The following is a 25651-nucleotide window of genomic DNA, read 5'->3' as shown; positions in this document are numbered from 1 at the left end:
GTAAATCACAGATTTGTAACCCACACAGGTTTCAATATACCATTACACCGAGTAGGCATGTACAGTAAATCACAGATTTGTAACCCACACAGGTTTCAATATACCATTACACCGAGTAGGCATGTACAGTAAATCACAGATTTGTAACCCACACAGGTTTCAATATACCATTACACCGAGTAGGCATGTACAGTAAATCACAGATTTGTAACCCACACAGGTTTCAATATACCATTACACCGAGTAGGCATGTACAGTAAATCACAGATTTGTAACCCACACAGGTTTCAATATACCATTACACCGAATAGGCATGTACAGTAAATCACAGATTTGTAACCCACACAGGTTTCAATATACCATTACACCGAGTAGGCATGTACAGTAAATCACAGATTTGTAACCCACACAGGTTTCAATATACCATTACACCGAGTAGGCATGTACAGTAAATCACAGATTTGTAACCCACACAGGTTTCAATATACCATTACACCGAGTAGGCATGTACAGTAAATCACAGATTTGTAACCCACACAGGTTTCAATATACCATTACACCGAGTAGGCATGTACAGTAAATCACAGATTTGTAACCCACACAGGTTTCAATATACCATTACACCGAGTAGGCATGTACAGTAAATCACAGATTTGTAACCCACACAGGTTTCAATATACCATTACACCGAGTAGGCATGTACAGTAAATCACAGATTTGTAACCCACACTACCAATTCTTTCATACATCAAGCACCCTCATAAAATGTTATTATAATATTTGTAGATTGATATATTGGACTGATCAAGGAGAATTCCCAAAAATTGAAGTAGCTTGGATGACGGGAGAACATCGTGAAGAACTTGTAACCAGGGATCTCATTGAGCCTACTGGACTGACCATTGATTTTGCCAACTATCAAACCGTATATTTTTCTGACCGCAAGGAGAATTTGATTTTCTCAATGAACTTTGATGGTAGCAATCTCAGAGCTGTCAAAGGCGGAGGTGATTATTTTCAAAACTAAATTTGGGTATAAATTTGAAAGAGACGACGTTTTTAGAATTATAACACGTATAACTTCTTATTGTAAAAAATACCAGCTTCTTTATAACTTCTAGTCGTGTGGACATTGTAACCTCCTAGAACCACTAATTCACATACAAACATTACATTGTTTTTGTTTTTTCACAGAGTCATTATTGAATCCATACCAAATAGAAGTATTTGGAAGTAACTTTTATTGGTCAACAAGCTCTACAAAAGATAACGGTAACATTTTAGTAGGAGACAAGATAAAGAGTAATGGAATGGAATCATTAGTTTCTGATATTGGTCGACATGCAGCCCTGAAAATGTTCCACAGTGAAAGATATCCTCCATGTATGTACTGTTGTATATTGATTTCATTTCAAATCTTATTTGCATATTTTGAGTTCCCTTTCCATTGCATTTTGCCTAATTTTATATAGTAAAATTTAAGAATATTTTACAAATAATTTTGTCAAATATATATATATGTATTTAATAGTGGTTGTTTTTTTACAACATGACAAGCCAAGTGTAGACACACAATAACTGGCTTGCACATATTCCATGATATGATACATTTGGAATTGTTCTATTCAACATCTAACAAACCTTATATCCTGTATTTTCAGTTTCCAATCCATGTGACAACCATCCCTGCAGCCATCTTTGCCTCATCATTCCTAAAGGGAGCGATGACCTCGACTACCAATGTGCTTGCCCAGATGGCTATGGATTTATTGATGAAAAAACATGTCAGAAGGGTAATGTTATTTTTTTGCAATGAACACTTACAGACTGCTTAAGTTCTCATCTGAAGGGTGTGAGTTAAGAATGCAAAACAACTCTCTATTATTATTATTTTCAGGAAAACACAAACTAGTAAAAGTTATATTTGACTATTTTGTGCAATAACACTGTGGTGGCATATCACTGTTCGTAATTTGTAATATTTATGTGTAGTGGGAGATGTAAATTTAATCAATTTGTATTTGTGATTTGTGTAGGATATTATGAATGCAATGGCCGACCTTGTTTGAATGGTGGAACGTGTACAGTAAGTGTGTCTGGATATACTTGCTTCTGCACCAACGACTTTGATGGTACCAATTGTGAACATAAAAAGGGTCAGTTTATATTTGATACAAATAGCTTAGTATTTTGTATTTCTTGTGACTGTCAATGTCCAAATTGATTAGGATATCTTCTGATCAAATGGCTGTTTTTTTTTTCATGAAAAAAAACAGCCATTTGGTTAAAAGACTGAACCCAGCGTGATGTGATTAAAAAGCTGGCACCAAGCTACAGTTATTATTAGCATTATTATCATGTATTAAACATTAAACTTATACATATGTATTTTATAATGTTTAGCATCATGTGATTGTGGTGATGGTGTTTGTACCGAAAACGGTTTCTGCAAGTAAGTTAAACTATTAATGTTTACCATGGAATTTCACTAAGTACGGTATTGGGTGAATATTAGTGAATTCACAATTCAAACAAGTTTTCATTTATATATTTATTGGAGAAGTCTACTTGTAATGATTAATGCACCCCTTCACTTCTATGATACACACTTATTTGGTATCGGATTTGAATAAATAGAAATAAATAAATATAAATCTCTTTTCTAGGTGTTCAGATGGATCTGAAAAGAGTTTTTGTTCTGCCCAATCAACAGGTGGTGAGGATGATGAAGTTTCTAGTAAGTTCAGCGAAAAATTACAAATCATGATTTTGAAAAAAAATTATACTTATTTATGTGAGCAGAAAAATACGGGAACTTTATATTGGGACAATAAATTGAATTGAAAAAGCACTAGAAGGGTAATCAACTTTTGCAAAGTCTTAAGATCTGTCTACACTATCAAACTGTTTGTGATGTACCCAAATATGGTAGTAATATGACATCATCGAGTCCATATGTGGGCACATCACATTGTTTTTTCACATAATGTTTGATAGTGTAGACAGACTTAAGACACTTCATTGAACCATGTATACTAATACACACATTCAATAGAATTCCACAAACATCAACATCTCTGTACATTCATATCTTTACACATTTGTTTGTTTTTCCAGATCTTGTACCGATTATGGCTGGTCTTTTAGCGTTGTCAGTCATCATTATTGTCTGTATAGTATTATTTGTCTTACTCAGACTAAAAAGGAGGTTAGTACATTTTGTTTTAATAAGGTAGTATTATTTTTAGTAATGATAGTTGTTCTCCCAATCTGACTGTGGTATTGTATTATTTGTCTTACTCAGACTAAAAAGGAGGTTAGTACATTTTGTTTTAATAAGGTAGTATTATTTTTAGTAGTGATAGTTGTTCTCCCACTCTGACTGTGGTATTGTATTATTTGTCTTACTCAGACTAAAAAGGAGGTTAGTACATTTTGTTTTAATAAGGTAGTATTATTTTTAGTAATGATAGTTGTTCTCCCACTCTGACTGTGGTATTGTATTATTTGTCTTACTCAGACTAAAAAGGAGGTTAGTACATTTTGTTTTAATAAGGTAGTATTATTTTTAGTAGTGATAGTTGTTCTCCCACTCTGACTGTGGTATTGTATTATTTGTCTTACTCAGACTAAAAAGGAGGTTAGTACATTTTGTTTTAATAAGGTAGTATTATTTTTAGTAATGATAGTTGTTCTCCCACTCTGACTGTGGTATAGTATTATTTGTCTTACTCAGACTAAAAAGGAGGTTAGTACATTTTGTTTTAATAAGGTAGTATTATTTTTAGTAGTGATAGTTGTTCTCCCACTCTGACTGTGGTATTGTATTATTTGTCTTACTCAGACTAAAAAGGAGGTTAGTACATTTTGTTTTAATAAGGTAGTATTATTTTTAGTAGTGATAGTTGTTCTCCCACTCTGACTGTGGTATTGTATTATTTGTCTTACTCAGACTAAAAAGGAGGTTAGTACATTTTGTTTTAATAAGGTAGTATTATTTTTAGTAGTGATAGTTGTTCTCCCACTCTGACTGTGGTATTGTATTATTTGTCTTACTCAGACTAAAAAGGAGGTTAGTACATTTTGTTTTAATAAGGTAGTATTATTTTTAGTAATGATAGTTGTTCTCCCACTCTGACTGTGGTATTGTATTATTTGTCTTACTCAGACTAAAAAGGAGGTTAGTACATTTTGTTTTAATAAGGTAGTATTATTTTTAGTAATGATAGTTGTTCTCCCACTCTGACTGTGGTATAGTATTATTTGTCTTACTCAGACTAAAAAGGAGGTTAGTACATTTTGTTTTAATAAGGTAGTATTATTTTTAGTAGTGATAGTTGTTCTCCCACTCTGACTGTGGTGTGTAATTTTTTACCTTAAAAATAAATTTAATATATTTAAAATGCAAATGAAAATTTTTTCTGGCTGTTTTACTCTATTGTTTTGATTTAGCTCTTTATTTTTTTTTTTTTTGTATCTCCATTGAGATCCAGCCACTGATACCCACAGCATTGTCATTTTTTCAGTAATTTGCCTTTGGATTTTAAAATGTATATATTCATTTATTTATAGGAAAAGAGAATCTACTGGTGCAGTATCCTACAGAACAGGACCAAATGTTGCAAATATTAATTCTGTGGTTAGTTTTAAAACTTCAGTTATTTTATTTTACTTGTTCTATCATATTGATTTGCTAGAAGTCATTGGTACAATGTTGTAGAGAATCTATTTATATCTTTAAATCTGTTTAAATGAAGATGTTACAGTTATTTTAATCAGAATTTGTTTATCTTTTTAGTCTGGTATTGAGGGTGATGTTGGTGTGGAGAATCCAGGCTATTCAACGATTGGAGCAATTGGAGGTGGTATAGATGAGAAGGTGCCAATTGATCAACTGGATGAGAAGTATGCTGGCTTACCACCGGATCTTATACATGTTGCCCTTGGTAACCAGCCCATGGATCCTCCTCCAGCCTACACAGAGAATTAAAGCTGTAATCTGTCATACCATAATCTAATTTGTTTTACTGAATTCAAATTTTGAAATATCAATTTTTTTACTTTTTTACAAATAATATAAGTAAAGAGAATGATAATTACAAGAAACATTTAAATTAGATGAAAAGTACACGATCAACCAAATGTTAATAAACATATTTGTGGTTGATATACAGATTATACAATTCAATTAAACTGTAAAATAAAATAAGAATATGGATAATAATAATAATAATATATAATAATACTGAGCATTTATAAAGTGCTCTTAAATAAATAATAATACAATAACCAATAAATTGAATTAATTACATAACATTTAAGAGGGAAAGGCTAAATGAAAGAAGCTATTTCAAAATGTAGCTTGACAGAAAACAAAAATGTTATTAATAAAAAAAAAACTTTATTGAGTATGCTTAACATAAAAAAAATCATATATTGGCTTATAATATAAATGTAGGCATGTTTTGATATTGGTTCAGTCTATATATACTACAGTGAACTTGGTCTTGCACACAATGTCTGATTGTCACATGTATGAAACATTTTAAACCTAAAGTTTTTTCTCGAAGACTTTCAGTTTTAAGCAGTTGGGTTTTGAAAGAGTTGCTGTAAAGTTTTGAAAACAAAAACATATTAAGAATTGAACATTAGATGATGATAATCATTTTGTAAACATTATTGGTATAAGTATTGAATCATCAAACTTGTTTAAATGTAATGTGTCATACAGTACTAATTTATTAGACATAATGTACACATTACACATTGAAATGATTCCACGTTTTAAGTGTCAAATCATGGAGTGATCAAGTCGTCTGCTTTTTAATACAATTATATTTTATATTTCCTTTTTGGTGCCCTTCATTTCTTTTTTTTAGATATATGATTTTAAAATTTAAAGAGACCTTGTTTGATATAATGATAAAGGAATATGTTTAGATTTAAAATCCATATTTTTTATGTAGAGGATATAATGTGATTTATAGTATATTTTTTAGAGCTGGTCTCTTAATATTAAGTGATTTAAACGATGTTTAAAACAATTTACAATGCAAAAATCTATCATTTATCAAATAAATATAGATTTTATATGCATTTGTTTTAAAAAGATGATGAACTGGAAATGGGGAGTTGTGAACAAATGACAAATTTAGTTTGTATACGCTATTAAGAAAATTATATTATATACACACGGTCAGTAGTGTTAAAAATGTGAAAAAAAATATTTGAAAATATTATAATAAATTAAATAATGTTGTGTACAAATATATTTATATATATTCAAAAATATAGTAAAAATGGTAAATTAAATAATGTTGTGTACAAAGTATTTCTATATCAAAAATATAGTAATGATAACTTTTCTGCCACTTTTGCAGACTGTTATTCAAGTGTGAAATTACATTATAATTTCATGTAAATTGTGTAATTTTATGTAACTATAGTGCCTTAAATCGCAAGAATGTACACAACATCATTTAATAAATATTAACATTCCAAATATGCAGTTACCTTTCTAGTTTCTTCCTACTAAATTTGTATAGACACAAAGAGCAGACTACTTTTGTAACTTTTATGATATCTGATGATTTTATATTAAATATTTGTTTTGTATTGTTAGTACTTTTGATTTTTTTTGCCTTATCTTGTGTCTGTTTAAATTAATAATATACAGTTTGTTAATAATGGTATAAAAGTCATAATTGCTGCTGTTGGCGCTTTCTGTACACCATACCTCATCCACCATGCTCTTTCAGCGTTTCATATTTTATTGGACGCCAACACTTTTATGTAGGTAAATTGTTTAATTCAAACGAACAGAAATAGATATAAAAACAAAACATTGTATATAATAAAATGATATTAATTCATAATAGATATATCTAATTATGTTTTGTGTATTTTATAGATAGTTTTTAATGTTGTTGCCTTTACATGAATTATTTATTTTATTTTAAAATGTATGAAATACCTTTTAAATGAATGAACTACACTTAACAACAGCATACACATCGCGGATTAAAATTAATTATATTGTATTGAGCCTAGCCTATTTCGTGATTTGTCGGTCAAATTACAGTTCTAGTATTGATGTTTAGTTTTCTACTATTATAATCATGGCATCTACATATGAATAAGGTAGGAATTTGTGTAAAACCTGTGTTTAAGATTCTAGCAAGCGTATTAATTAAGAGGGAGTGATGTGATGTGTTGTCACTGCTGGTCGGAATTCCCTGCTGGTCAGTGGTGATGATGCTCCTAGTCTAGTAGGGCCTAGTGAGTAGTAGTAGGCCTGGCCTAGGCTACCGCTGTAAGAGTACTAGCCTAGAGGCTAGGCCAAGCCTAGTGTCCTAGACACTGTCTAGGACCTGTCTGGGCGAAATCAGATTGTCGATATTAAAGGTACCAAATCGAACTCTATTGAGATTGGATGTGGAGTCCCCCAGGGTAGCCTTTTGGGTCCTCTCTTGTTTCTTATTTACGTGAATGACCTACCATCTAGTATCGAAAGTGATTGTAAAGTTGTTTTGTACGCTGACGATTGTGCAATTTTTTACTCCCATAAAGATCCAATCGCAATCCAATCTAAACTCCAAAACAATCTTGTATCATGCAATAATTGGCTGATCGACAATCAACTTTCGCTTCATATGGGTAAGACCGAATGCATCCTGTTTGGTTCTAAACGTAGATTAAGCAAAGTAAACGAATTCTATATTGATTGCTTTGGAACGACTATAAATGGATCAAAATCTATCAAATATCTAGGTATTGAGATTGACCAAAATGTATCAGGTGACGTCATTGCCCGCTCTGTTATAAACAAAGCAAACGGCAGACTGAAATTTCTGTACCGACAATCATCATTTCTTAATTCACATTGTCGCAAAATTCTTAGTTTTGCTTTAATCCAACCGATGTTCGATTATTCGGTTTGCTCATGGTCTTCTACGGTAAATAAAAATTTAAAATCAAATTTACAAACGACTCAAAACAAAATGGTTCGTTTTATAAAAAAGTTAGGTCCCCGATCTCATGTTGGTCAATCTCAGCTAAACGACGTTGGTATGTTAAAAGTCCAAGACCGTGTCGAATTTCTTAGAGTCTGTCATGTTTTTAAAATATATAATCATTGTTGTCCACCTTATTTATGCAATCGTTTTATTAGAATTTCAGACAGTCATAATTACAATACTAGGGGATGCAATTTTAATTTTAGAATCCCAACTATCAAGCCAATGGCACATGTGACCTTTTTTTACAATGCTATTAAAGAATGGAATAATTTACCAATTAACATTAAGGAATCACAAACTGTTTGTTGTTTTAAAAGTAAAGTTAAAAAGTATCTACAGGAACGTTCACTAGCTCTAGAAACTATTTAATTAGCGCTTCTTCTTTTTTCGATTGTCCTTTTTGCTGTTTTTTGTAATTTTTATTATGTTGCTTTGTTTGTCTTTTTTTGCTGTTCTTTCAAAGGACCTCATTGGAAACAAGTCCGTAGAGGACTTTTATGAGTTTTCCTTGGCATCCTTGTTTTATATTGGTATTTTTATATTTGCCAATTTTAATTGTATGTCTGTGATATTTTATGTACTGATGCCGAAATAAATCAAATCAAATCAAATAGACTGTGGAAGCTCTGGTTGTGTGTAGGCCTAGTCTAGCTAGGTCCCATTGTCTAAAATAGGCATACTGTACTATGTTATGCACAATTTCCTTGCCAGGTCACTTGTGCAATTAAAATTGATTTGATCAAATTAAAAATTGCGCAGAACAAATCTCATAATCGTATGGATGGAAGGAGGCACTGAGGCTAGCTAGGCATAGGCCTATGCATACCATTTTAAATAATCAAAATAAATTTAAAAAATAAAATGTTACTAATGATACAAAGAATACCTAATGATTTATGTTATCATAGAGATAAGAAATTGGATGGCATGAACATAGTTACATTTGAAATTAGTTTGTCTGGTCTTTTTTTGGTGTTTTCATTTTTTACAAATTCAACCATCATCGTTATTCAATCAATATTTCAATCATTTCAATACATTATACATCCATATTCAGTGGCTCTGATTCAGAGTAGTGTACTGAGTACTGTATTCACAACACACAGTATGCAGCCTAGCCTAAATGATGGTTTTGAGCATATGGACCCCCATGATCATCATTGGCTTTTGTTTCTTCCACTGCTGTTCTTAATCCCCCATCGCACTGCGATACTATGTACTACTACTCCATGCTACAAAATGTGAAATTTCTGTTATTTTTATTCTATTATTATAATAGAATAAAAATAACAGAAATTTCACATTTTGTAACAAAAAATTAATTTTTATTCACATATAAAAAGAGAAAAGAAACGTTTAATTATAACTCAAAAAACAGACAATTAGTATTTTTGCTTTAAATTACATTTTTTAAGGTAAATAACTATTATGTGACAATAAAATGACACATTCAAAAACAAATTTGAAATAAAAAATATTTTTCAGAGGGACAATATATCTTTAAAAGCGAGCAACAATATTTATTGTCTTATTTACCTTTTTTCTTCTTATTTACCTTTTTTTCTTATTTACTCTTATTCTTCTTATTTATCCTTTTTTCCTTCTTATTTACATTCTTCTTATTTACCTTTTTCCTTCTTATTTACCTTTTTTCCTTCTTATTTACCTTTTTTCCTTATTTTACCTTTTTTCCTTATTTACCTTTTTTTCCTTCTTATTTACCCTTTTTTCCTTCTTATTTACCCTTTTTTCCTTATTTACCTTTTTTTCCTTCTTATTTACCCTTTTTTCCTTCTTATTTACCTTTTTTCCTTATTATTTACCTTTTTTCCTTATTTTACCTTTTTTCCTTCTTATTTACATTCTTCTTATTTATCCTTTTTTCCTTCTTATTTACATTCTTCTTATTTACCCTTTTTTCCTTCTTATTTAATAATAATAATAATAATAATAAATGAAAACTTATATAGCGCCGGTATCCTCCACCCATGTGGCGCTCATGGCGCTTTGTGCATTAACAACGTGCGAGAACATCAGCGAATAGCGACGTCTTTAGGTTGGTCTTGAAACTGTTTAGACTAGTTGAGCATTTAACTGTTGCTGGTAAGCTGTTCCATACACTTGCGGCCGCAACGTAAAAAGATCTCTGACCCCACTGATTTTTCGCTCTACGCTCTTGAAGAAGGTTTTGTGACAATGATCGTAGGCCTCTGCGGGATGATTCGTAACGATCCACAAGGTCAGATAAATAAGCAGGAGCACTGTCATTTAGGATCTTGAATACAAACAACGCAAGTTTGTACTTAATACGTTGTTGAACAGGCAACCAATGCAAATCCATCAGGACAGGAGTTATGTGAGCGTTTGATTTTGTATAAGTTACAATTCTAGCTGCCATATTTTGCAAGCGCTGCAAACGTTGTATTTGAGATTTTGGTATGCCAAACAACAAGGCATTACCAATGTCAATTTTAGAAGTGACAAATGAGTGTACAATCAATTCAGCTGTTTTCTTGTTAAGATTACCGCGAATACGACCAAGGTTCCTAATCGATATGCATGCTGCTTTGGATACAGTTGTTATTTGTGCTTCCATAGTGAGATTACTATCCAGCATGATTCCCAGATTCCGGACCACCGATGAGGGAGCGATGTTAGAGTTTCCGATTCTGATATGTGTGATGTTGATTTTGGAGATGTTACATTTAGACCCGACGATAATAAACTCTGTCTTTCCATCATTCAACTTTAGGTAATTTGTTGTCATCCAATTGCGAACATCTTCTATACAGGCTTCCATCTTACTGATTGCTGCAGCAACATCCCTTTGCACTGGATTTACTGACACATAAATCTGTGTATCATCTTTCTTATTTACCTTTTTTTCTTATTTACCTTCTTTCCTTATTTTACCTTTTTTCCTTCTTATTTATCCTTTTTTCCTTCTTATTTACCTTTTTTCCTTATTTTACCTTTTTTCCTTCTTATTTACATTCTTCTTATTTACCCTTTTTTCCTTCTTATTTACCCTTTTTTTCTTATTTACCTTTTTTCCTTATTTTACCTTTTTTCCTTATTTACCTTTTTTCCTTCTTATTTACATTCTTCTTATTTACCCTTTTTTCCTTCTTATTTACCCTTTTTTCCTTCTTATTTACCTTTTTTCCTTATTTTACCTTTTTTCCTTATTTACCTTTTTTCCTTCTTATTTACATTCTTCTTATTTATCCTTTTTTCCTTCTTATTTACCTTTTTTCCTTATTTTACCTTTTTTCCTTCTTATTTATCCTTTTTTCCTTCTTATTTACCTTTTTTCCTTATTTTACCTTTTTTCCTTCTTATTTACATTCTTCTTATTTATCCTTTTTTCCTTCTTATTTACCTTTTTTCCTTATTTTACCTTTTTTCCTTCTTATTTATCCTTTTTTCCTTCTTATTTACCTTTTTTCCTTATTTACCTTTTTTCCTTCTTATTTACATTCTTCTTATTTATCCTTTTTTCCTTCTTATTTACCTTTTTTCCTTATTTTACCTTTTTTCCTTCTTATTTACCTTTTTTCCTTATTTTACCTTTTTTCCTTATTTTACCTTTTTTCCTTCTTATTTACATTCTTCTTATTTACCCTTTTTTCCTTCTTATTTACCCTTTTTTCCTTCTTATTTACCTTTTTTTCTTATTTTACCTTTTTTCCTTATTTACCTTTTTTCCTTCTTATTTACATTCTTCTTATTTATCCTTTTTTTCTTATTTACCCTTTTTTCCTTCTTATTTACCTTTTTTTCTCCTTATTTATCCTTTTTTCCTTATTTATCCTTTTTTCCTTCTTATTTACCCTTTTTTCCTTCTTATTTACCCTTTTTTCCTTCTTATTTACCTTTTTTTCCTTATTTTACCTTTTTTCCTTCTTATTTACATTTTTTCCTTCTTATTTACATTCTTCTTATTTACCCTTTTTTTCTTCTTATTTACCTTTTTTCCTTATTTACCTTTTTTTCTCCTTATTTACCTTTTTTTCTCCTTATTTATCCTTTTTTCCTTATTTATCCTTTTTTCCTTCCTATTTATACTTTTTTCCTTCTTATTTACCCTTTTTTCCTTCTTATTTACCCTTTTTTCCTTCTTATTTACCTTTTTTCCTTCTTATTTACATTTTTTCCTTCTTATTTACATTTTTTCCTTCTTATTTACCCTTTTTCCTTCTTATTTATCCTTTTTTCCTTCTTATTTACCCTTTTTTCCTTCTTATTTATCCTTTTTTCCTTATTTATCCTTTTTTCCTTCTTATTTATCCTTTTTTCCTTCTTATTTATCCTTTTTTCCTTCTTATTTACCCTTTTTTCCTTCTTATTTATCCTTTTTTCCTTCTTATTTACCCTTTTTCCTTCTTATTTACCTTTTTTCCTTCTTATTTATCCTTTTTTCCTTCTTATTTACCCTTTTTTCCTTCTTATTTATCCTTTTTTCCTTCTTATTTACCTTTTTTCCTTCTTATTTACCTTTTTTCCTTATTTACCTTTTTTCCTTCTTATTTATCCTTTTTTCCTTCTTATTTACCCTTTTTTCCTTCTTATTTATCCTTTTTTCCTTCTTATTTATCCTTTTTTCCTTCTTATTTACCTTTTTTCCTTCTTATTTACCCTTTTTTCCTTCTTATTTATCCTTTTTTCCTTCTTATTTATCCTTTTTTCCTTCTTATTTATCTTTTTTTCCTTCTTATTTACCTTTTTTCCTTCTTATTTACCTTTTTTCTTCTTATTTATCCCTTTTTCCTTCTTATTTACCTTTTTTCTTCTTATTTATCCTTTTTTCCTTCTTATTTATCCTTTTTTCCTTCTTATTTACCTTTTTTCCTTCTTATTTACATTTTTTCTTATTTATTTACCTTTTTTAAGGGAATATTCCTTCTCAGTAAATTTAATACAGTAACATGTTTTTTTTTTCATGTTTCATCTTTCAATATTATGTAATGAATTTGGTAAAGAAAAGAATAATCAAAGTAAATTTAGAACACAAAACCTGAAGATTATTCTCAGTTCTGTTTATAATTGATAAATAATTTATATTCAAAGAAACTGTATGATTCAAGGGATTTTCATTCAAAAATCTAAACAGCAACTGGTGTTCCTCTTTTGTTCCCTTTAATCTTTTGATCACATAAACCAGCAGCTTTAGAGCACAATGACTGATTCATTGAAGCATAATAAACAAGTATGGCTTAGATGTGTAGAGCACCAATCTTGCATGATTAGTCATCAATCCCTGGTGTTAGTGGTAATAGTATTCATTTGGTGCGAGTCGTTGGCTTCTGTCAGCTGCTGCTTTTCTTATTGTAGAACTATGTTTACTATGCTTACAATCACAAATGCTTGTCTGGTGTTTTCGTTGTTGTAGAGTAAGTATTATCATGGACTTGTTAACAACTTCCTGATGTTATTACTGATTATTTATTCAACACATTTTGAATGAATGAATGTAATTAGTCCTTTGATATTCTTCTAAATCACTGTTACTTATTGCAGGGAGATATTATTTTTATACCTGACTGCTTATAGGCTTATAGTGTAATACTGTAGTAATTTAATTCATTCACTCACACTGGATTCTTTCCTAGTCTATTTTGGTTTTTATTAGGCCATGTATTTTCAGACACAGTTTTTGAACTTAGAGTTAGTTACTTCCTCATTCTTATAGACTGTGTTGGGTTTTTCAATATGTGTGATCGATTAAGATTTAATTTTTACTTAGTTAATTATTAATGAAAATTCTACAAAATTCTCCTTTCAGTCGAGGCGTGACCAGCCAACAATTGATGATTGTGCTTTAGTAGAAGAATCACATGACACTGAAGATGTGACTGATAAGAATAGTGAAACCAGAGGTTCATCCTCATCCATTCATGCCGTCCCAACAACACAAATCCATGCTGCATCATTGCTTGGAGATAAACAACTTCTTCAAAAGTTATTAGCAGGTAAGTTATCTTAATTCTCAGATAGGCGAACACAATGCAAAGACATTTATAGAAATAACCATCTTGGACATGTACTGTACCTTATCTCTTTATTTCATATGTTCTGCGAAACAGATTTGATAAACATTATTATGTATTTTATGTTTTTACTGTATAATTATTAAGTAAGAGATTTATCAATACATACTGTACACCGTTTTTTAACCAATTTAATCGAAACAAAATTATTTTCATATACAGTAATGCTATAAAAGAAAGTTTTTTTTGGATACTAGACACTTTTTGGAAATTCAACCTGCTCAATTTTCAGTCAATTGTACTGAAAATCTCATTTTTCTTTCTATTGTACAAAACAATTGATAGCAACAAACTATCCTATTAAATCAATTTATCGCACACAATATGCCAGTGCTTTAAACAAACCTTTACAATACTTTGTGGTCAATAGGCATACAAAATGATATCTATCCCTTTCAGTATTGATGAATAGAAATTGTTTTGCTTTCTGCTCTTATAACTTTCAATACACTATTCAATACTGTTATTTAAAAAACCTGCTGAACAATGCATAGTGATGATTACAGTAGGTATAGGGAGAATGGGGATCTAGCAAATATCCATGTTTATAAACAATTTTCCCTAGAATTGATTGAATAAAGAGGAGTACATAATATTGAAATATCCCTTCGTGAATCCTAGATTGTATACTGTAAGTTTACAGTTGAAAAAAAAAATTACCATTATTTTTGTTCTTGGTCATAAGTTTTTGAATTGAGTGCAATGCGTAGCAATTTGTATCCCTGATAATAAACTGTAATAATATATTCATTGATATATTTTTTGATAAATAATAAGGTTTTTGTGTCAGTTCAGATCAATCTTGTTCAGTATCAAGTTGCTGAGTATTGTTAAATTTCTTGTACAAGTTCAAGGATTAAGCTCTTTTCATTAAAGTCTTTAGACCTTTAGTTGTGGTATTTACTTTCAATTGTAAAGAGCTCATGATTTCATAACAGTGTACTGTGTACATACATTAGTGTACAGTATTATTCATATATTAAATATGAATGTAAAAGTACAGGAGGTCTTTATTGCTTTTAACAAACATTACATACAAAATAAAACAATGGAAGAGGACTGCTGTACTGTACCACTCTTATCACCAGGAAAGGTTTAACCCTTCAACTCAATTGTAAAAATTACTCACCATATATTATTCATAACATTACCAAATGTAGGAGTACTATTTTATTATTAGCCACAGTAATTGAATAATACATATGTTGTAGTTTTACTGTACATTAGTTGGTGCTTTTTTTACTGACTTAATGAATAGTTTCAAACCAGTAAAAAATTAATAAAATTTAAATTGTTTACAGAGTCAGCTGAACACATCGATCAAGGTGACCAGTTTGGTCGCACACCGTTGATGTTCTGTGTTATATCTGACCGGTCAGACTGTGCAGAGATTCTTATTAAAAATGGTGCAAAGGTGGACTGCAAAGACCATGGAGGCCGCACTGCCCTGCACTGGGCAGCTCATAAGGTAAATAGAGTGGGTGACAATTCACATCGCTAAAAAGCTTTTCTCATTGCCATGATGACCCTCCTCTCTGCCCCCAATTATAAATACCACAAGGATAAATAGTTTTAGACCAAAGTTATTTATCGGCATCATTAAAATATATTGCAGTTTTTCTGTGCGTGTACAAACTCTTGTTTATTTCTACTTACTGAATATACACCTGAATTGATCATTTTGCATTCAAATTACTGTATTTCTATATTCCAGGGTAATTTTCGGTTCCTAAAGTTGTTGTTATCAAGAGGTTGTAGCTGGCGAGAACAAGATAACGAGGGCCAGGCAGCATTACATCTTATTACTAAACACAAGAACACAAAATGTCTTGGCTACTTAATGAAGTTTCTAGAGGCAGGAGATGTGGACTTACAGGACAAGGCTAATGTAAGAAATAAGTATATACTCAATCAGAATCTGAATAAAAAACCATGTACTGGTCCAAAATTGCCCAAACTAAGCACCACTGGGCTTGCCCAAAATTTCCGAATACATTTTGTAATAGAAAACTATTTGGCCATATGGAACCTTTAGATTCAGAGAGTTTGGTATCCTTGTGAAAAAGTCATATTGTGTTTTATAGTTTTTTTATATACAGTAAATAGTGAACTGACTACTTCCTATATATAAATCAAAATATTATTCTTCTCAGAGAACAGCATTGCACTGGAGTGCATCGTATGGAAATGAAGAAGCTATTAAAATGCTCATCAAATATGTAAGTAGTATGTAGAACTTCAATTTAAATCTTAAGATTTTGATGATATCTTTAAAATGTAATGCAACTTTATATGTACAGTAAAATATGTGATGTTGTCTCTTCTTTGCTCTGTTAAAATATAATAATAATAGTTCATTCTTATATAGCGCTCTACAAGCAAGCTTCTCTAAGCGCTGAACATTATTACTCCAGTCATTTTTTGGATCAAACACGTATGGAAGCATACTCCCATAATGCAGCTAGTAATCAGCGCAAAGTTGTGTCTTGATGTAACCGGGTACCTATTTATACACCTGGGTGGAGAGAGGCAAACGTAATTAAAGTATCTTTCCTAAGGATACAAGCAATGCGGCGAGAGTTGGATTCGAACCTCTGTCTCACGATCAGTAGTCCAACACCCTGCGCCACACGCCCTCTAATTATAATGGTATTATTAATAATGATGTATTAATATTATTTTTGTTTAGAATTCTAATATAGGTATACCAGATATTGAAGGTAAAACACCCCTTCACTGGGCTGCCAAGGCTGATAATGACCAAAGTGCTGTTAACTCCGTCAGACTTCTACTGGTAATTTATGATCATTTCCTTTTACTTAATGTCGTTAGCATTGTAATGTAAGTAGATGATAAAACTATTCTACCTTGATGTTGTTGCATTTATATATAACCACAGCATTAATATAATACTAATTCTAGTTTATTGTTTATCAAATGGTAATTCTAAAATTTGTATCTTGATAGGAAAGAGAAGCTAGTGTGATAAACTGGCAAGATTATGAAGGTAGAACTGCCTTGCACCTGGCAGTGGCTGATGGCAGTGAGACCATTGTTCAAATCCTGGTAAGAGTCAAATCAAAAGAAATTAAGAGTACACATTTAGAGTACAGTAATTTTTAATCAAAACAATGCATGTTGGTATATGACAAAACATGGGTTATGTAGTAAGTCTCTTTACTTGCTCCAATCAAAGATGTTATACTTGAAAAGGTATGCTAATTTTGTATAGTCCTGTGCTGAAAATATATTAATTTTACCCTATAGATTGATGTTGAATCTAGCAATGTATCAGCTCTTGATAATATGTTCAGAACACCATTACATTGGGCTGCTGTTTTAGGACATACAAAGATTGTTACGATGCTTTTAGATCATAAAGCGCCCTCTACAAGCTCTGATGCCAATGGTGCTACGCCTCTTCATTATGCTGCTCAAAATAACTTTGCAGTAAGTATGATAATAATAATAAAGATAAAGTACATACTTGGCATTTCAGGGAATATGTGCCAACTGTTATTCAACCTACTACTCTAGAACCTTTCTTTCATTCAGACACCTCTTTTAATGATACTTTTTGGGTCCTAAATATGTCCTCTTTATAGAGATTCTACTGTATGTATACTCAGCAGCGTCAAATGCTTATAGTTCATGAGTAAACATCCAATGCAAGGGGACTGAAGAATGGAAGTTTATACTATTATATTTTATGACATACAATGATTTGACTGTTTATTAATGTTCACACTACAATTGAATTTATTTTCAGGAAACGGTAAAAGCATTTCTTGAACATGACAGTGCAAATGATGACCCTGACTTAGAGGGTAGAACAGCAATCATGTGGGCTGCAGGTAAAGGCGCTGATGATGTCATCAAAACCATTGTGGAATGTGGTCCTGATAATGCTATACATGCTACAGATAAAAATGGTGCTACAGGTAATGTCATTTTGTCCATATATGAGCACATCAAGTATTTTTGTCACATAAAGTTTGAGAGTGTAGACAGAGCTTTAGCTACTGTTGGACAACACATTCTGCTATTGGTGTCCAGTTATTTTTGGATCTCTCACTCTCTCGCCATTCTTAAAAATGTGTAATTTAGTATTTTTCTAATAAGTCAATAATATTATTTTATATACAGCCCTGCACGCTGCTGCCATGTCTGGTCATGCAAGTTCTATTCAGATTTTACTAGATGTGAGTTTGTTTTATTTTAGAATTCAATCTAAGCCTAAATTTCTTATCTTTATAAAGGTTATATAGATAAGACCTTACAAAAATAAAAAGTATTGGTGTTATTTTCCAGTATAATGCTAAGGTGGATGCAGAGGATCTATTAAAACATACACCTTTATTTAGAGCAGCAGAGCTTGGTCATTTAGAAGTCGTTAAAACACTCATACTTGGTAAGTAGACAACATTTTTCCCACAAAAAAAAATCTCCATACCTATCTCAATATATATTTTTGTTCTAGTTCTCGAATTCACTTTGTCTCTAGGCATTTTTGAGTTGCTAATGTTAATTCTAATTAATAATATTTTTTAACTTTTTATAGGTGGTGCAAATGTGGAGGTTGTTGACCTCGATGGACGTTCTCCATTACACTGGTAAGGAACACCATTATTGTTGTAAAGTACTAAAATTCAAAGATCTGCAAATTTGGTTGTCCATATTTTCCTTTTTTTATTTTCCTAAATGCTTTAATAATTAGAATAATTCACATTTTGACCATTAACCCTTGACCTTTACCACAGGGCCGCACTTGGTGGACATGCGTGTATATGTGACCTACTTATGAGACATGACATATCACCAGATTTCCCTGAGTTTGCTGGTAGAACTCCGCTGCAGTGTGCTGCCTATGGTGGTTTCATTAACTGTATGTCACTGTTGATGGAGAAGGGAGCTGACCCAGATTTGAAAGATCATGAGGTTTGTTTTCAAATATAGTTCATTAATTTATATAAGAACTTTTAAAACATACTCCAACATTATTTTATTAATTTTGTCAAGAAATTTATTGTTCCAAAAGAAAAAAAAAAGAATCCAATGAAAACACAAAAACAAACATGCACAGTAGTATCATAAATTGTCTGAGCCCTAGTTCATTTACTTCTTACTGTCGGACTAGGATCAGTTAAATACTCTTGGTAGCCAATTGATCTAAAGTAGTAGTTTTGCATTTGTTTTCAGGGGATGACAGCATTACATTGGGCGTGCAGCTCAGGAAGTCTAGATGCTGTTAAATTACTTATTGAAAATGGTGCTTTTCCTAACCATATGGAATTCAACGAAGACCGCTTTACTCCGTTGGACCATGCCCTCCTGAATGACTTCCATGATGTTGCGCAATACATGATTGAACAAGACGCTTTGTCAATAACTGGAATTAGGGATATTGCTTCTATTAAGATACAGGTAATTTATGAAGCTTTTATTGTTTGTATAAAGCTCTGTCTACTCTATTAAACTTTATGTGGCAACAAAATGTGATGTGTCCATACAGTATATGGACATGATGATGTCATATCACTACCACATCACATTTTTTGTGTTTGATAGTGTAGACAGGGCTTTAAGCATATGATTCTATAAGTGGAATTAGAATAGTTACTCCTCCTATACAAGTTATTTTCCTATTATGTTATACTGTCAAACCAACTTACTGGTTTGTAAGCACATGTAGATGTTTTTGTTTCCCTATTGTATAATTGTCTTTGATGTGATTTTACTGAAGTTTCTTAAAAAATCCTAATGTAGAATCTAAACAATAGATAAAATCAAGGATGTCATTGCTAATGAATTATTCATCTCATTCCTCAGGCTTACTTCCGTGGATATTGTGTTAGAAAAACATTTTTACAGCAAAAGTCCTTACTAATGAAACATGAGCAACTAAGGAGAGATGCAGCAAAGTAAGTCACTGATTTGAGAAGCTGTTTGAATGAATTTAGCAGATACTAATTCATTGTTACAATTTATTTTATTTCAACCATATTCAACAGCAATCTGCAATTATAGGATGCCTTAACATTATTTAAATATAAATATATACATAAAAACAGAGAAATATACAATATTAAGTATACAAAAAATTGTAACATTAAATAGATTTAAGAACTTTAGATTTAAAAATGATATTAAAGTATTAAAAAAAAAAAATTGTTTATTGCATTTTACAGAAAAAAGGAAGAAGAGTCTAGAAAAATTGAAGATTGGGCAAAGAAAAATACAGATTTATCCAAAGATGATTGTTTTAATTTAAAAGTAACTGATAACAATAAAGAAAATGATCCAAGTAAAGCTAGATCAGTAAACTCTGTATACATGGAAACTGATGAACAAACAATTAATGAAAACGGGCAACTGACAAATTCACAAGATATCTGCAATTCATCCGTTAGTATTGATGAACCTCTACCACCCTCTTCGCCTTCCATATCGACCAATCAGACTGATTCACTCACCTCGTCTATTAGTGGCCCTCTTGTCAATACTAATGTTAACAATTGCAACAGTAATGTTTTAGTAAATTCAACAGTAAAACATGAAAGAAATGTAGTGAAACAAGAACAAAATACCAAAGAAGAGAGCGTAGTTGATAAAGCAGTTGTGAATAAGGAACGGAAACGTTTAATGTACTGGAGGAAACGAAATGCTGCAGCACAAACAATACAAAGAGTTTGGAGAAGGTATGATTCATTTATTATTTGTTCTGCCTGACACTTTCCAAAGTGGTTCAGTAGAGAACAATAACAATATTATATCAAAGACAACTAACTAAGTAATTTACATTAGTACACACACATTTAAAAAAAAAAGGTAACTACTTTATCTACAAAACATACAGTATATATAAATAATGGAAAGAAGTGAATTCAAGGTAAAAGATACTTAATCAGTAATATTTTGGACTCAATTATTAGTATAAAAGAGTTAGTTGTATTAAAAAGTAGTATAATCAAAATTTGTATATTTAAACTGAAATTTGTTGCTCCCTTGTTTCAGACATGTTCAGGGTAATAAACGCTTAATTGTAGCCATTGAGGAAGCAGTAGAACGAAGAAAACTAGGCCGAGAGGAAGACACTTGGGAAAGACAGGTTGCTGCCTGCACCATCCAGTTAGCATGGCGCAGCTACTTCCGTAAAAAGATCTTAAAGGAATTAGGAGGTCAGAGACGTGTGATTCACACATGGGATCCAGAAGTGCTTGCTATGAGGCAGGCTATTGCTATGCAGAAGATCTACACCCAGCCAATGGCGGCTGCTGAATGGAAGCCAGGCCCAAGAAGGAAAACTGTACGACCAAATTATATGAAATATGTACCATCTCCTGCAGGTAATCAACAAAACCATACACTTATCTTAAGCTCCGTCTCCACTATCAAACTAGTTTGACAAAAAAGTGTGATGTGCCTAAATATGGTAGTGATATGCCCAAATATGGTAGTGATATGACATCATCATGTCCATTATTATTTTTTGTCAAATAAAATTTGAGAGTGTAGATAGAGCTTTTACATTGTGCTTTACATATGTGATTTCAGTGTATCCACAATGTATTGTTGACTTTGCCAAAGCTACATTTTAATTACTAAATTCTCAAATCTTAAATTCTACTGACTTTGCAGCAGCCCTGACAGTTCTTATCAATAATAATTAGTTTATTTCACCATGTTTCAAGAAGGTGATCCACACAGTCTGAGTTGATTGTATGGACCCTCAACAAAATATTTGTTTGTTTGTTTTTATTGTTTCTCTGCACACACATGACATTGAAAAAACAAAGTTACACTAGTTTTTAATAAAAAGGGTGCATAAGGAGGCCAAAATAAGTTTGGAGACAAACTTTAATTATTATTAATTTTTTTTTTTTTTTCTGTAGCTTTATCATTTAATTTTGCTGTTGATCAGTATCAGCCATACAACAGAAGGAGTTCCACTTATTCTTCATTAACTCTTCCAAATCTTAGCAGATCATCTCAGGGAATCTTTGAAGATCTGGATGACTTTATATTTGGTAAGAAATCAATGTGGAAATTTGTGCAATGCAGCTGGTAATGGTCATCTTTTGCCAACCTTTTAAGGTGTGCTTATGTCGACATGGAACTCAACTCAACTGAGTCGACATAAACATTCCTAGCCACTGGAAGCAACTGACAGGCACACAAAAAATGTTGGCATAAGCTTCTTTCCATACATAAATGCTCACACATCTACAGTAGTTTAACTTAATTTCGTAGAGTGGCCTGAAAGTCATCATAAGCGCTGTTGCACTCGAGTTGAGTTCCGTTTTGACATAAGCTTGCCTTTAGATAACAATTAATATATAATATAAAAATTTAATCTGTAACTCTGACAGAGTGTTCTAGATGGCATATGATAAATAAATGCTGATTTAAAATAAGCGGGCCTTCGAGTTGCTAAAGAGCCATTGTCTGTAAGAATCAAAGAAATATCAAAAAGAGTGGCAGACTCAAAAAAATGGATTTCTTTCAAATTTTGCACATGGCTATATATGTGTTGAGAGAAATCAAATATGAATTATTTTTTATTTCACACGTATATTTCCATGGCAACGGCCAAATTTGTGTTTTTGACAAATTTTGTCCTTTTTTAAGGTTTTTTAAAATGGATATTGGTACTACTTTGATGAACGATATTTTTGTTTTGTTCATTTAATTATAAAAAAGAATTAGTGTATGCATAATAACAATGCATTGTGTACCTGTTTCAAATTTTTTTGTTTTTTTTTATTTCATACTTTGGGAGATACCATTTATTTAAAAAGGGGTGTTTTTCACTTTTTTTAAATTGTTCAATGCAACTAAACTTTACTTCACCATAACGCCCAAAGTGGTGTATTTTTTTAGCTGATTTATTACAAATAGGTAGTTCTAATGTTTAATAATTGATTTCTAAAATAAAATACTGGGGTAAATTTAAAATCTACAAGCAGTGTTGCGAGAAACATAGGCATTTTTATAAAAAAAAAAACATGGTATATTAGTAAAAACATTTTATTTTCTTTGGTTATTTGATTTGAAACTCATTGGTCAGAAAAATTCTTAATGTTTTATATAGTTCTAGTTGTGTTGTGAGAAAAAAAATTAATTTTTAATTATAGATTCTGTAGTTCCCAGTTTTAATGTCATTTTATAGGTTATATCTTCTGGAAATTTGAATAAATTATCAGATCGTTGTGAATTTTAATCTTTGCAACAGATTACTCCTCTCTTATTTTGAAGCTCCTCTTTCATTTGTTTACTTCTTTTATTTGCTAACCTAAGCAGATCCCACATGCCCATCCACCACCACTTTCGACTACCATCCCCCCCACCCCGACTATAACCATAAAACTGCAACACTTTGGTTGATCATCCACTATAGAGTGTCAAATGCATGCATTCAAGCACCACCCACACTGCCGCTACTATCGCCCCAATAAATAGACGGATTCAAACTCCTCCATCCCACCCCCTCCCCTTTCTCCAAGCCCCCACCCACCCCAAGTTAAAAATTGCAATGCAAAAGATAGGACATAAAGTTAAGTTTTTAGACCCTCGCCTTCAACCCCCAAACTATTTAAAAGTCCTGGGTCCACCACTTTCCCCTCCCCAAAATAGAACCAATCAAAAGTCAATGATATACTCATGTATGTTAAGGCTACATAACAAATATTGAAGCCCTTATTTGGAATTTCATTTTATTTAAGGTCAGCATGTAAAATATCACTTTATTATTAAATATTGGTTTTAAATTCTAAATTTTTTTTACTGTGATGGTTGGATTCAGTATTAATTATTAATTAATAATTATCTGATAATTATTTAATTTCCCTTAGTTATGCATAGCAACAGTTACTATGGTAACTAAAAATGAGATATTCTTTATCTCATACAAATTTAAATTTGTAGATTATTAGCAGGCATGCCTTATTTGCATTTTCAAATTACCGTTTCACAAGGTCATATTCGTAAGCACTTTCTTCTGTGATTATTTTATTTTATTATTATTTTTGTATTTTTCGTATTTTCCTGGCAACACGAAACCTATGTACGAAATTTACCCCAGTGTTTTTTTCGTGATTATTGTTGAAAAACCTATTGACTATCAAATTAAAAAACCTCATTGATTTAAAAACACCACTTTGGAAGTTATAGGTACGTTTATGAGGTATACTTTTATAAAAAAAATATTTTTTTTAAACACCCCTTTTTAAAATAATGGTATCAACCAAACTCCACTTTGTAATTAATTTTTTTTCTACATTAAATGGAACTCAATACATGTTGTTTACACTGCTATAAACAAAAACTGTATACTGTAAGTAGTTTTGGTTAAAATAAGTATACAAGTTTGTACTTTTTCACTATAGAAAATCTGTGAAAAATGGCAAAAACATCAAAATTTGGATAATTGGCCGTTGTCATGGCAACGGAGGCTAAAAATTAAAATGAATGTTGTAGATATGCTTTTTATTGAAATGTCTATTTATGGTAAAAATTTGAGAGAAATCCATTTTTTAAATCTGCCACCAAATCTTTGATTTTTACAGACAATGGCTCTTAAGTTTCATTGTTATTATAACCTGTGTTTAAGAAGTAAGCATTCAATGTAAACTGATTAGTTTATTTGCTAAGCTGTATAATTTCTGTCACCAGATGCTGATATGCAGAGTGTCCATTTATCAGATGATGGCCGGGGATCAATAGCAAGTCACTATTCCTACAATTTATACAGATAGAACAGAATGATACTGTTGTTGCCTTCTGCAGTAGTCTAGAAGTTACATTAAGGATAATAACAGTCAGTATGCAGACTAGGCAAGTCAGTCAGAAAATTTAGGCTAAGAGCAGCTAAACAGGAGTAACCAGCTATGAGATCTTGACTAAGTGTTACCACTTGTGTGGACAAATTACAAACTTAATAACACCATGTCGGACGTGGCAAAATGGAACAGTGTTTGTCAAAATTAGCCCTAATGTGTCTTTCTTTTTTTATATATTGAACAAAGTGGATGAGTGGTGACATATCCTGTTTCAATCAAATACTGCAGATATTTATTTATTGATGTAAATACAGATCATTTATTTTTTAACCTTTATTTAAACTTATTATAACTATTGTGTTTGTGTTACTGAATCTGTAACAACATAATTTTATAATCTATACTTATATGTTGATAAGTGATAATTTCAAGATATGTTGGATGTGACATAGTTTTAATGCTCAATTATAAATTATTTGTAATACTTATTTTAAAAAGATGGAATAATATAATTATATAGGATAAAAAAGATTTTAATAAATTGTGGGAAGTGTCCATAATTGTGTTTTAAAAATAGGGGACAGCAGTCATTTACTAATTATTTTATTATACAGCTATCACTTATTATGTAAATCATGCATAAGATCGAACATCTAAAGTTATTAGTTATTTTTGTATTTTGTTTTATTGGAAATAAACTTTTCTACATAACTAATATTTTTGTATACAGTAACATATGTCAAGAGTGTAGTGTTTTGGAACTTTCTTATACATTGGGACTAAAATTATTAAAGGCACTAACGAC

At 31.2% G+C, this 25651-nt stretch overlaps 2 protein-coding genes across 4 annotated transcripts in view; both read left to right on the top strand.

The window, feature by feature from the left end:
* Nucleotides 1–6877, top strand: part of LOC140039972 (prolow-density lipoprotein receptor-related protein 1-like) — a 28024-nt gene extending 21147 nt beyond the window's left edge. Inside the window, exons 28-36 of the mRNA XM_072085566.1 lie at nt 787–1007; nt 1195–1383; nt 1662–1793; nt 2037–2156; nt 2404–2452; nt 2667–2737; nt 3118–3208; nt 4573–4639; nt 4799–6877. Coding sequence (XP_071941667.1) covers nt 787–1007; nt 1195–1383; nt 1662–1793; nt 2037–2156; nt 2404–2452; nt 2667–2737; nt 3118–3208; nt 4573–4639; nt 4799–4990 — 1132 coding nt within the window. The 3' untranslated portion in view covers nt 4991–6877. The remainder of the gene's footprint in view (nt 1–786; nt 1008–1194; nt 1384–1661; nt 1794–2036; nt 2157–2403; nt 2453–2666; nt 2738–3117; nt 3209–4572; nt 4640–4798) is intronic.
* A 173-nt stretch (nt 6878–7050) lies between these two features.
* On the top strand, nt 7051–25639 carry LOC140039973 (inversin-like). Of its 3 annotated transcripts, XR_011842680.1 has the most exons (20): nt 13186–13411; nt 13804–13990; nt 15370–15536; nt 15783–15956; nt 16222–16287; nt 16758–16862; nt 17036–17134; nt 17336–17518; nt 17838–18009; nt 18215–18270; nt 18380–18479; nt 18630–18681; nt 18829–19006; nt 19268–19492; nt 19898–19989; nt 20257–20766; nt 21083–21414; nt 21961–22095; nt 24740–25150; nt 25577–25639. XR_011842680.1 is itself a non-coding variant. In XM_072085568.1 (19 exons), exons 1-19 carry the CDS (start codon nt 7132–7134, stop codon nt 24820–24822), a joined length of 2925 nt encoding a protein of 974 aa, XP_071941669.1. In that variant the 5' UTR covers nt 7051–7131; the 3' UTR covers nt 24823–25491. The 3 variants fall into 3 exon arrangements, 2 of the variants coding, with proteins under 2 accessions (XP_071941669.1, XP_071941668.1); XM_072085568.1 differs by lacking the exons at nt 13186–13411; nt 25577–25639 and adding an exon at nt 7051–7140 and having other exon boundaries at nt 24740–25491; XM_072085567.1 differs by lacking the exon at nt 25577–25639 and having other exon boundaries at nt 24740–25491.
* The last annotated feature ends 12 nt before the right edge of the window (nt 25640–25651 follow it).

The sequence above is a fragment of the Antedon mediterranea genome, chromosome 2 (assembly GCF_964355755.1).
Source record: "Antedon mediterranea chromosome 2, ecAntMedi1.1, whole genome shotgun sequence".
Classification (NCBI taxonomy): Eukaryota; Metazoa; Echinodermata; class Crinoidea; order Comatulida; family Antedonidae; genus Antedon; species Antedon mediterranea.
Note: the sequence above shows the minus strand (reverse complement) of the source record. Positions and strands in the feature narration are given on the sequence as shown.

Excerpts from the sequence above, each read along its gene's own strand:
- LOC140039973 (XM_072085567.1), top strand. The coding sequence starts at position 13,382 with ATGCTTGTCTGGTGTTTTCGTTGTTGTAGA. Across the intron at positions 16,863-17,035 it reads ACTCCGTCAGACTTCTACTG|GAAAGAGAAGCTAGTGTGAT; the intron begins GTAATTTATGAT and ends GTATCTTGATAG. Across the intron at positions 19,007-19,267 it reads CAGATTTGAAAGATCATGAG|GGGATGACAGCATTACATTG; the intron begins GTTTGTTTTCAA and ends ATTTGTTTTCAG.